Source organism: Nymphaea colorata, chromosome 1 (genome assembly GCF_008831285.2).
Source record: "Nymphaea colorata isolate Beijing-Zhang1983 chromosome 1, ASM883128v2, whole genome shotgun sequence".
Lineage (NCBI taxonomy): Eukaryota > Viridiplantae > Streptophyta > Magnoliopsida > Nymphaeales > Nymphaeaceae > Nymphaea > Nymphaea colorata.
Window position 1 is genome coordinate 13,079,213 of NC_045138.2, and position 12,409 is coordinate 13,091,621.

The following is a 12,409-nucleotide window of genomic DNA, read 5'->3' on the forward strand; positions in this document are numbered from 1 at the left end:
TTAACTTGTTTGATCTGTAAAATTTAATTTAGTGTATTGGTCAGTCGCTGTCTTTCTCAGCTTCCAATATTTGACTTAAAAAACCAATTACTTGACCTTAATTCTCATTGTTTTACATTTAAATCATGTCTACTACAGCACCTAATTGTGATTGCAACAAAGGCATGAGAACAGAGGCAAGAGAAACAAACCAAACAGGAATATGTCGAGGCTTCTGTTGGGCATGTATTCATTGACCAAACCAAAATCCTCTCTTCTCTTCCCTTCCTCTTCAATACAACAGCCTATAAGCTGGCTTTGCTATTAACCTCACTTCATTCATAAGCTCCATAGACAGCTACTTCCTGCATACCCTTTCAATCACAAAATGTAAACTTATTATCTGTTTTTCTTTTTCGTCAATGACTGGAAATCCAACAAGCAGATTGTCCACTAGAAGCACTTGAATTCTTATAAGCCTCAAATAGCCTGTGTGAGACAATGTCATCATGCCTTTGAGAAGTCCACTATTTATCACCCTTTATGCCATTTTCAGTAGTGGATTAATCTGATTTCTGCCAATTTTTTAATCTGACTCTACTTATAAACCAAAAGGCTCAAATCTAAAAGTGATCAGAAAAGAAAAATTCAAAATCCGACAATCTCTTAGGTCTCTCTAATTTCTAACAAACTTAAAGTAATATAAAAACTGTTGATTTGGATTCATATAGAATCCAATCCAATTTGTCGGATTTTGACAAATTCTTTTAACCTATATTTTAAATCTTGTGAGTTTTTCTAGGAATTCGATTTCCGAGAACCATCCGCGCACGGTATCTGGCGACACATGCCAGACGATCATAAATAATGGAGCACAAATTATATCTATATATATATACACAAACACACATGTAAAGAAGTGTGGGGGAGAGAGAGAGAGAGAGAAAGTGAGAGAGGGATATAAGTGATAGTTTGTATGCAGAACCGAAGCCACCTTGTATAAGCTTATTTGATTGGAAGAAATTTTTGGTTGCTGCCATGATAAGTTGTAGGTCAAATAGTGCCAGCTCCAAGCTTTCGCTCTTTTTATTTTTTCCCACACTGAATATTAGCAGGATGGCGTGCTTTTTTTGAATGAATCTATGCCCACCTCAAACCAATGTAATTTCAGTGAGAAGCATGAAAGTTCTAGCACATTGAATTTCTTCGTTCCAGAAGAGACCTCCTCTTACCATGCATCACAAGTAGTGCATTTTTTTACTTTGCATTGCTTCTTTGTTTTAATGACATGATAATACACAGTTTTTATGCTCACAAGAGCTGATTATCAAATGAATAATCCGCCATTTCATTTCAGAATTTGATAATTTAAAGTCACAAAACCGCAGTATTTTAAAAATAAACTAAAAAAACGCGAGATTTTAATTTGCAACGCGTTTTTAAAAAAAACGGTCCGCTCGGAAAAAAACGCGTTTTCTTCGCGTCTTCTTTTACGCTTCTTTCGTTTGAGGCTGACGGTGGCATCATTTGTAATTTTAAAAAACATTTAATGGTAGATGCAGAATAAATTTTATAAAACCTTGAAGGGCATTTTAGGGTTTTAGAGTTTTGCAAATTTCCGACTTCCAACAGCCGAAACAGGAAAACTCGTCGGCATTTTAGGGTTTTGCAAATTTCCGACTTCCAACTCGCCATTCCGATGGAATGACTCACCGGCGTTTCTCCCTTGACCGATTTCCTGTGAGCGGCAACCACAAAGGTGGTACTTGCCGTCGGACCGGTGCTTTTTCCGGCACCCAGCAGATCTCCGACCGGCGAGAAGCAGCCACAGCGGTAGGATTCGATTACAAACGATGGATGTCGCGGTCTATTTTAATGAATTTCAGTCTGTTTGTGTTGGATCTTTTAGTTTATTGTTCCTTGGCTTTTTTTTTTGTTGTTTTGGTTTTTTTTTTAAGCTATGCATTCTGTCCCGTCAGATTCTCTGTCCGTTAGAAACTCTTCGGTTTTTGTTTTTGGATTTTCTGTGCCGTGGAATGGATAACGGGTTACGTGTATTTCTGATTTTTTTTTTTTTGTTTCTGTGGAATCCATGTTTTGTGCGTAGCTCTTCCGCTGAAGACTGGTTTCAGTTTCCTTTTGTGTTTGATGGCCTGGAGTTTTTGATTCCAGAATTGAAAAGACTTGTTTGATGAAATGATAATTAAAAATCTGGAATTCAATTACTGTTGGATATCAGCAGCACACAAATGCAGCCATTCCATCCCAAGTGGAGCATCTTCATCAGATCAGTTGAACTTATTGTAGGCTTTGATCCGTGCACCAGCTTCCTTAACAAAGGCTTCCGATCAAATGACAAATTAGAATCTATTTTTGAGTTTCATCATCTGCAAGTTTTTCAACTGAAAAGTGATGCTTCATTTTAGATGGTAAAGAATGAGAATGGGTTGGTCGTGTTGCCCAAATAACTAATTGAACTGTGGTCCAGCAGAGAGAGAGAGAGATATGACGAAAATAACAGTGAGTACACCAACAATAATCACGATAGAAAGGAATGAATTCCAAGGTTCATAAAAAACATAAATTTATGCTCATTAACATCTAAAGCAGTTTTCGGGTTATCTGATAACACTTGGAAAGGCCATGACAGTAGACATCATTTAGAACAAGAGACATTTAGCAGCCAATTATATAGGCATTTTTTATTGAATAGGCTATATGATGACCATACCGCCATTGGCACCTATGTCCACATGAGGACCTGACTTGCCACAAAGCAAAGAGGCTACTTTGTAACCACGGATGGAGACTGCTGGGGATATCTCACCTTTTGATTGGCAAAGCAAAGAGGCTACTTTGTAACCACGGATGGAGACTGCTGGGGATATCTCACCTTTTGATCTCAAAGAATTGGGTTCCAGTGAAGTGAACTTTTTACAAACAAAGAGTTTAGCTGAAACTTTTATCAATATTGCGCTGATTGCTAAATTAATTATACCTTATTGTTCTTGCTAACATTTTCTATTTTTCCAATTATTAGAAGTTCTTTTTAGGCCCTTATTTGATAGTTTTCCTGAACTTATGGCCCTTATTTTAAAAACTGTAAAAGATATTGGTTCCAATTTTTTGAATATGGGCAAAAGATGTGCCTAAAAATGGACTTTTTTCTTTGATGATTGAAGAACCTTGAAAAGCTACACTACTTAGGTGTAGTGGTTAACAAACATTTGTGTAGTTGTAAACCTAATGTGAATATATATATATATATATATATATATATTCATTTATGATGTTTCTACATTGAACATCATGACAAAAAAGGACATGATGTTCAGTTCAAATACATATATAAGCTTCAAAATCTGAAATATTCTTCTTATCAAACATCCCCTTAATCATCTTTTTTTGGAATCTTGTATGTAAAGGTTCAGACTGGATTTATTTATTTACCTAACTATTTACTTTTGGAAGGTGTGGTAATAGGTGTGTGTGTTTTGATTGGTATGGTGAAAAGTCTTCATCTAACTTTATCGTCTCTTCTTAGGTACTTGGTTTTTTGGGCGTTGAAATATTTTGGAAAGTCAATAATAGTTAAGTTGGTTGCATCTATTCCTTAGATCCTAGGACGTGCATCTCCTGGAACTTATATCATGTTTTTTCATGTACCTTTTTTTTTTGTCATGATGTGTGCAACTCACTTATTTCTTGTTGTCTATAGCTAGAAATGGGTCTTTCAAATCCTTACAGTAGTTAACCCGCGATTGACCTTCGTGCATTTACCATTACCAGCTACTTTGTCATGGGCAGCAGGTCATGTGATGGCAACTAGTGGCCTGGATGGTTCATGGACTTCTTTCAAGATCAATATGGAAAATTTTTTATTAGGAGGTACTGTTCTTTTGTGAAAACAGTTGAACAATCACTAGGATTGACAGTTTTTCTTTTATATATTATGCATGATCTTTTTTGTGTTTAATACATATGAGAGCCTCATATATACATGTGTGTGTGTGGGTGGGTGGATGGGTGTACATTTAATATGCATACTTGTATACGTGAATATATGTAACTTTTTTAGATTCTTTATTTTTCTGTATTATTATATTTTCAGCTGAGTTGGAGCTAGTCCAGTGGGTGGTTCTTCTCATACTTCGTTGTTTTTCATTCTTTTGGATGTATATATAGACCATGATATCTTTTTGTAAATATTCTGTTTTTACAGCTTCTTCGGATTTCAATTACATTATTCTCATTCTCCATTTCCTTTGTGATTTGGCGTTAGTGCCCATCATTGTGAGATTGTTGTGGGTTTGTGTATGTGACTGTTATCAGTCATGTTTTCGTGGTATTAGAGCCTGGATTCTTGTGGTTCCTACTTGCTGCTGAGAAATTTGAGTTATCTGCTGCAAGAGAAAAAGCTACATGTTTATCGACTGAAGCATCCTTGAAGATTTCTATCTTTCTGTAGATGCTGTTTTGGACAGTTTTGGAGTTGATCTTCTGCTGGTAGACAGTCTCACTGATATTATTGACTAGTACTACACTCAAGTTGTCTCTTAATTCTCTCATGATGGCCAACTGTTCGCTGAAATTTTTGATATAAAAAGAGTATAACTTCTTTAATTTTGAAGTCATCTTTAAAGCTGATTGAGGCTATGTTTGAGAGTTGATCAAGGCTAAAAACATCCTTCTTCAAATGGAAGATTCCAAGAGAAACATTGATGGTGAAAACCATGTGATACCGTTCAATTAGACGAAGCCATTTACATGTTGTGGTCAATGTCTTGAGATGACATCAATGGAATCTTTGGGCACATTAAATGATTGTATGAATCTTAATTGATCATCTTTAATTTGATTTTGAATGATCCTATCTTCAAATGGAGATTCAAGAAACATTATGGTGAAACATGTGATACGTTCAAATTAACGAAGCATTTACATTTGTGGTCAAAGTGTCTTGAGATGCACATCAATGGAAGACATCTTTGGGGCTACATTAAAGGTGCTTCTCCTCAATTGTACCCTATATCGATTATAATTGGAAATGGAGAGAAAGAACTTTGGAAGGTGATGAAAGACAACGAGCTTTAAATGATTATTATAAGAGTGTAAATGATTGGGAAGGTATGAATGCAAGAATTAAAAAATGAATACATGGAAATATTGAGCCTAGAATAGCTCAAAATATCATTCACAACGAAGAGGCTAGTGATGCTTGGGAATACCGAAATTTTGTGTTTATGCAAAAAGATATGGTTTGGAAGTGCCAATTTACTTTAAAGGTTGAAGATGTTAAGCAAGAACATAAAAAAAGTGTTAGAGAATATTTCATGGAGATATCTAGGTGTTTGGTTGAAATTGGTCAACTTGGTTCCAGTCTCAGGCCTCTTTATGATTGCCATGAAATTAGAGTTGCTAAAATTGAAGAACTGAGATCCTTTCGTTGCCTAAAGATTTAAAGGTTTAAGGCACAAATTTGAACAAGCTAGGGTTGTTCTTTTTACTGTTCCTTTTCCTCCAACTCCAGTTCAAGAAATTACAAAATTAAGTGGGGCGGAGACAATATTAAGTTTGTGCAAAAATGAATATAGAGTTCGTGTAACCAAAGAAGAAGAGAAAGTACTTTTGACATCTAGACATGGGAACAATATGAAAATTTACAAGCTTCCACATTTCAAGAACCAAAATTGAGGCATATTAGGGCCTGATGTCCTATATTCAGGGCAACCAACGTTGGAGTGAAAGATCACAATAATGAAGGACACCCTTATCATAGTAGATCAGGCGACAATGGAGGACAACATGAGCTCGAAACAATTACAAGAGGGCGACTAATGCACAAAAAGAACAAAGTAGTATTTCTTCTATTTCTTCCTCAATGAATCTACTCTTAACCTCTCATGAGCCTAATTACAGAATCTAGCTCAGATGATAGAGCTTGATCCACTTCAAATGATACTTCCCAAGGTAAGTGCAGTTGGATTTTAGATTTTGTAGCCTCTTTTTCATACAACACCTAATATGTCTCTTTTTGCCCAAATCTAAATTCAACATCTAAACCAAATTAGGTTAGACATCTGACTTGATATGATGAGAACCATGACAACAGTTATGCTTTATAGACAAGAAACTGCTTGGCACCTCTGACTTGATTTGAGTTGTGCACATAATTGGATAAAGAAATCAACTTTCATATTTTCCTTTTCCTTTTTTTGACTTTTGATGAAGACGCAATATGTTTTCGATGTTTTCAGTCATAATAATGTGTTCCTTCTTCATCTTAATCTACATAAATCATTGTCCTTTTGTAGGTTTCATTTAGTGATGCTGATGTCTACATTTTTATGCAATGAATATTCTCTCCTTCTGTCAACCAGCTGCAAGGTAGATTTATTCGATAATAAGAACTTATTTGTTTCGATAACTGTTAAGTACTGAGAGTAATTTTTTACTGGTCATTCTGATTCTTCTAATGGGACCTTGCATTCTGTAGTAGCATAGGCAGCATTTACTTGTTATGGATGTCCATGGAGAGAAATTTTTCCTATTTTTCAGATGCAACTTTGAACCTAACCTACATTATGCAATTTGGCAATGTTTTATGCGTGTCTTGGACATCAACCAAATTTTATTGATTGATGCTGAACCACAACTCAATCAACTATCAGGAACCAGAACCCGGTGGATTCAGTTGCATTTGTTTTCAACCTTTTTTCAATTCATGAACCTCTGTTTACAATGACAAGGATTTTTATATATATATATATATATATTAAATTGTCTGTTTAACGTTTAACTTTTTAATTAAGAAATCTCTTGTTTTTGCAATTTTGAAATCATAGATCATGGTAGACTACGTATTCTATTTATCCATTTGATACATGATGCATTGATTTTGGTCATGGGACGTTTCCTGTACCATAGTCGCTTCTAGATCCATGTGCAGCTCTGTAAGAAAAAAAAAAAAACATGGGGTCCATATCTGATCATTCGCAGTTATGTGCTATTTATAACACTGAGGAAAGATGAAGTTGGAAGGATGCGTGAGAATTTACCATTGATCTTGTTTCATAATTCATTTACATTAACTCGTGGATAATGTTACTCTTGGTAAGGTTCTGGCTTTGATTTTGAAAAAAAATTGTTGTTCGCCATAAGTTGACGATGCTCACCGAATAGGCCATCATAATCCAATTGATGCAGCTAGTTGCGTTCGGCAGTAATATGTCTTAAAACCATCCAGCTATGTTGGTGGTTCTATTTCGATTGCAACTTCCATTCTTTGATTGTGGTTGCTATTGATGTATTTTGCTTATCAATGATGGGTTTTGGCCCTGAGTGAGACTTAGAGATATGTACAAAAGGGACTGAAAATCTGGGTGGTTAAGTACACTGTCTTAACCCTTATTAGGTTTCCTAGCAGAACTTCGTTCATGAGGATTGTGCGTACATGGTAATATAAACCAGAAGGGAACAAGGAATCATCTGAACTAGTTTGGTTGGGAGCAAGGCTTGTATTGTTTAGTCTGTTCTTAGTTCACATGTTAAACTCTAGGTTAACTGTTCAAATATTAGACATATTCATGTTGGTCTCTGTAAAAATCTCTGTGGTTCATGGTCACTATATGTTTGGTTTGAGATCCATAATCTATCTGTCGCAGGGACCTTTCTGTTTCCTGGAGGGGAATTAATTTCGATTGAGTTTTTTCATGCAAACACCAAGATGCTTCTGAACAACGGTATGAAGAATGGCAATGATATAGCTGCCAAAGGTGAATGGTGGTTGTTGTTGGATTGCTCGCTCTTTTTCTGTGAAGGATATCTCAGGAACCTCAGAAGCAAGTCCCAACTTCCATTGGTTGCAGAATGATCAGGTTGGCAATACCACAGGCATCCAAGATTTCAAGCATCAAACTTAGGTCGATTCCTCAAAACATTTCCTTCATTTCTGTGCAATCATATTACGAGAAACACCCGCAGGAAATCCCATGTTCGACATGAATTCCTCCAAGCGCTTTGCATTTGTCAAGTAGAGGTAACTTATCAAGTTTCTACAAACTTAGATAATCGTAATTTCAATGCTAAAGTAAATTGAACAATTGAAATAGGAAATAACGTGGACTGCAGCTTTCGAACAATGAAGGCAATTACAATGACAAACTATCCCCTGTTAGGAAGTCAAGAGTGCGAGTGCCTTCAGTGCGGAAATCAAAATGTCAAGTCGATTTTTCATAAACAGTTTATTAGACAGATAAATTTGTTTAAGCATAGATGTAAGTGTTAAATCACAAGACGGAGGGGGGGAGAGAAAGAGCTGAGAGTTAGCCTGGCACCTTAGGTGCACACCTAGTGTGTCTGCCAGGGTTGTGGTGCACGCTTCACGGACTGGGTGTGTTCTCCAAATAGCACCGGCTGTACTTTCAGCCGGCTTGCATGATTAGTTTTAATGACATATACCGGTGGCAGATGTCACCGTTATAGGTCTACAGCGGTGAAGGCTTCCAACGGCGACAAGCAACACCGGTAAAAGCCTGATTTAGCGGGGAAACCTATCATCGCTATAAGTAGGTATAGCGTCGAAGAAATGCACCGGTATAGATAAATACCGGTAGTCTTTGCCGCTGCTATTGAGCTATAACGGTGGTTTTTTGCCAAGCATGTCTTCCGTTCTTGTTGTTTAAGAAGAACTAGCTTGAATTAGAAGTGCTTCGTTTGGCTTTTTTTTGTAGACATAATTCAAGCAGTTAAATACAAGATTTCCATACCTTCAAATATGTCTGTTACCGTTCAAAGCCCTGACGGACGGGTACCCTTTTTCATCCTGGGAAAATTGTCGGGCCCCTGTGCGTGTGGGTTGGAAAAGTTTTCCGGGGTTCGACGACTTATCTGGAAATTTTTTCTTTGGAATCAGCTTTTTGCCATAATTTTGTGACTATTTGAACCACATCAGTGGTGAATTCATGATGGGTCAACAATGTCCTGGGTCATTTCTACAACAGAAAGCATACTTGTCAGTTATTTCAGAAACATCAAAATCAATAACGATCCTCTGAACCCTCAATTCTTGTATTCTTGACTATTATCTGGCTTCCACCATTGAAATTGGGGTTGCCGTTGGTTCACTTTCCGTAGGAGATGAACCCAATTCCCGATGTCTACCTTTGTAAGAAAAGGCTGGCTGCTTAGGTACAAGCAGAGTTGCAGAGAAACTACTGCTTAGCACAAGGACAATGGAGGACACATTGATGCACCTCATCACCTGATATAACTGGCATCGTTTTCCTAATAATGGATCAAGGAAATCCGATCCCTTGCCCTCATTCCATAGCTTTCATGCCTGTATAGTACAACTCACGTATATCAAAATCAATCACCGGATAAAAGTTTGATGCATAAACTATCAATGGTCAGAAAATAATAAAGCATCTTACTTTTTGTGTGTGTATATATATTTATATATATGTATAACTTTTCCAGCCAAATACCTCTATCACATCCTAAATCAAGCTTTTACTACAGGAGAGGGACATACTAGCCGAAAAATCTAGATCATGAATTTCAAATTTTTAGTAGGTATCTATGCATGTATTTTGCAAGGTAAAAGGGAGTTGCTACCATGTATGATTTCAACTCATTGATACAGGTTTATAAATAGATCCTCAAAGCTTTTTCTCCTGCATTTGTTGGGTCTATATGAGCAAACAGTTTATGTGCTTTTACACTGCATAGTAGACCATTATGCCTATTCGCGACTTAGTAAACAGGGAGAGAGAGGAAAGGGGTGCACATACTTACATGTCCTAATAGATTCATGGAGTCCTCTACTTCCTGGAAACTTGTCATCTTCTTCCACTCACAATCTCGAGAATTATGACTCCAAAGCTGAAGACATCAGATTTGGCAGAGTAGCGCCCTTCCAATGCATATTCTGGTGGCATGTACCCACTGCACACATTTTAATCAACGATTTAGAGTCGTACATCAGGCTTGGGAGTGTGGGAGACACAGCAGAACCATCTCATAACATTGAGCAAGAGCACTTATAGGTTCTACAACTCTGACAGTATTTGGTTGAGTTTGATCACCACCAGCATTCTGGCCAGTCCGAAGTCTGAAATTCTTGGTTCATCCTCCAACGAGCAGAATGTTGTTTGTTTTGAGATCCTGTGAATCACTTTGAGCCTAGATTCTTGATGAAATACTGAAGCCCCATCACTATCTCAAAGTTCTCCAGTTCAACGGCGGGTCCAGTGTTTGATCTGCACATTGTTTACAACAGTTCATTGAGGATGAACATTCAAAAACAAAGTCATAGAGTCTTGCTGCTATACACGTTTACACGTGAAGTAGATCGGAAATTTTCCTGCAGCTTGTGAAAATTGGAACTTGCTTTGATAAGATTGAACTATATAATATAGATGGAGAAGCATAATCGATTTCACGTCAATCGGACGAAAATTTGATATGTAAGATATTTATAACTAAAACTATAATAAAAATACTTATATATAAATTAGGCGGTCAGTTTTTGTTTTAATAATTGATGTGTCAATTCCCTTGTGCACAAACAAGGGCACACACTAACATTAAGTTGAAATGTCGTAGGAACAACATTCAAGACACCAAAAGTATGTCACTTACTTTATAGAAACAAGGGATTAGGTAGGAGCATTCATCTATGTATGATGAAATAATTATCTTGCTCAACTAGTAATCCCTTTTGAGACACGTTTTTCAGCACCCATTTCTCCCAAAGTAAAATAAATAATAACACAAGACAACATCTAATTGTCGTTTTAACAAATAAATGCTGGAGACATGGTTTGGTTTCTATTTATATGACATATATAGATATACGTTCTGGTCACATGCCAAGCTTGGTTTCTATATATATGACATATATAGATATACGTTCTGGTCACATTCCAAGCTTCACTTTCACAAGAAGGATAATAAAGCTAACTTGCCCACTATTTCCTGCAACTACATAACAAAACTATTCGATTAAACCAAAGTTTTCTTACAATAACCCCAATTATTTACATAAATATAGCAAAATTATGATAAATTGACAAATTTAACGGTCACCAATACAAGTAAAACCATGACAGTGCAGATCTTACGAAGATTTTGAGGGGTGAACATTTTACCCATGTAGCGACGTAATGGATTGAATACGATATACTATTAACCATATATGTTTTTTCTTGGCTTTGCATCGACGGTTTCACCACCCACTGGTGAACCGGAGGGAGTGGCGTGCGCGTCGGGGTCCCGCCAGATGTAGAGGGTTTAAAGTGGATTTGCGATGGGGCCAGCTCCTTCCGTATTAGGTAGCCGGAAAGCATCCCAAAGAGCGTGCTCCATCCTCTCCTTCCCGTTTTCTTCTTGATTTATGGCGGTTTCTCGTTCTTGATATTATGGCGCCTAAAAGGGAAAAGCCGTCTGCGTCGTCGATTACAGAAAGAAATGTCACCCACGCAGCAGGGCAAAGCAGGCAATGCTTCTACGTCCGGCGATGAGAAGATGGTGTGGCGGCGTTTCATCGGTGTGGGCGGAAAAGGACTGTCCGCTATCTCGGTTCTCACTCATGGCAGGCAAGATACACTCACTCCCTGCTCTTGTTTGCTGGGCTTGATACATCTCTATCTCTCTCACTTTTGAGGGCGTCCGTTCCCGTCCTCCTTTGGCCGGCAGCCATCGCCGGTGTGTGATGGTTGTTCGAAGCCCTCTCCACCCTTCAATTGTCTTTGTTTGTTGTTTCCTATTGGGGTTTCTCTATAGTCCGTGGGGTTTATCATTTCAGGCTGGGGTCTTTCATTTAGGCACTGGGCTGGGGTTTTCTTTGAGGTTTTGGTTGGGTTCTTCCGTTGAGGTTGTTGCTGGTTTTTAACATTTGGTTCGCCATTGGGTCGGATGCTTTGGTCACCACTTGGGTCGCCGCTTTCGCTTTTGGTTAGTCCACCGCTTGGGTCCCTGCTGGTTCTGTTGTGGGTCACCGCTTAGGTCGTTGCTGTCGTTCTTACTGGGTCTACCGCCTTCCGTCGTCCCTTAGGTTGCTGTTGGGTCTGCCACTTGTGTCACTCTTGACATCTATCGCTTGGGCATGCCGTTTTGTTGATCTTGCTGCTGAGTCGCGACAACCGCTTCAGATTGCTGCTAGATCGCCATTATCGTCTTTGGGTTTGTTGCTGGGCCGTCACTGTCGAGATGACTGCTGGGTGCTATGATTATTGTTGTGCATTCATCGCATCTAGCGTGCGGCTATTCAAATTCCAACCAGCCCGTCCACAGAGATTGGGTGTTTTGTCAGGTATTGCTGTTGGGTCTCTTCTGGTAATGATTTGGCTGCTGGGTTCTTCCTGTTTCCTTCTTGAATGACAATGCTTTTTATCTATGTGTTTGCAATATCACTTTGAACATTAAA

General features: G+C 38.0%; 2 protein-coding genes across 8 annotated transcripts in view; both read left to right on the forward strand.

Moving 5' to 3' along the window:
* LOC116245638 (sphingoid long-chain bases kinase 2, mitochondrial-like) overlaps positions 1-12,409 on the forward strand; it is a 96,721-nt gene that overhangs the window by 62,496 nt on the left and 21,816 nt on the right. For 3 of the 6 annotated variants that reach the window (XR_004170596.2, XR_004170597.2, XR_004170598.2), the window contains exon 1: positions 11,229-12,295. The exons of 1 other annotated variant lie outside the window; for it this stretch is intronic. Coding sequence is in view for 1 of the 5 variants with exons in the window: in XM_031617330.2 (XP_031473190.2) it covers positions 11,452-11,579; positions 12,135-12,295 (289 nt within the window). In the remaining 4 variants the exon portion in view is untranslated. Of the gene's footprint in view, positions 1-11,228; positions 12,296-12,409 lie in introns of those variants that run through there. 2 more of the 6 variants (XM_031617330.2, XR_004170599.2) reach the window with 2 other exon arrangements.
* On the forward strand, positions 1,584-8,156 carry LOC116252276 (uncharacterized). 2 transcript variants are annotated; one of them, XM_031626436.2, is made up of 3 exons: positions 1,584-1,812; positions 3,768-3,867; positions 7,644-8,156. In XM_031626436.2, exons 1-3 carry the CDS (start codon positions 1,684-1,686, stop codon positions 7,850-7,852), a joined length of 438 nt encoding a protein of 145 aa, XP_031482296.1. In that variant the 5' UTR covers positions 1,584-1,683; the 3' UTR covers positions 7,853-8,156. The 2 variants fall into 2 exon arrangements, with proteins under 2 accessions (XP_031482296.1, XP_049933702.1); XM_050077745.1 differs by lacking the exon at positions 7,644-8,156 and adding an exon at positions 4,332-4,602.

What these genes read in the sequence shown, in the direction of transcription:
- LOC116252276 (XM_031626436.2), top strand. Translation starts at nt 1,684, where the DNA reads ATGACTCACCGGCGTTTCTCCCTTGACCGATTTCCTGTGAGCGGCAAC. An exon ending in GGCGAGAAGCAGCCACAGCG is followed by an intron (nt 1,813 to 3,767) that starts GTAGGATTCGAT and finishes TTACCATTACCA; the next exon opens with GCTACTTTGTCATGGGCAGC. An exon ending in GGAAAATTTTTTATTAGGAG is followed by an intron (nt 3,868 to 7,643) that starts GTACTGTTCTTT and finishes TATCTGTCGCAG; the next exon opens with GGACCTTTCTGTTTCCTGGA.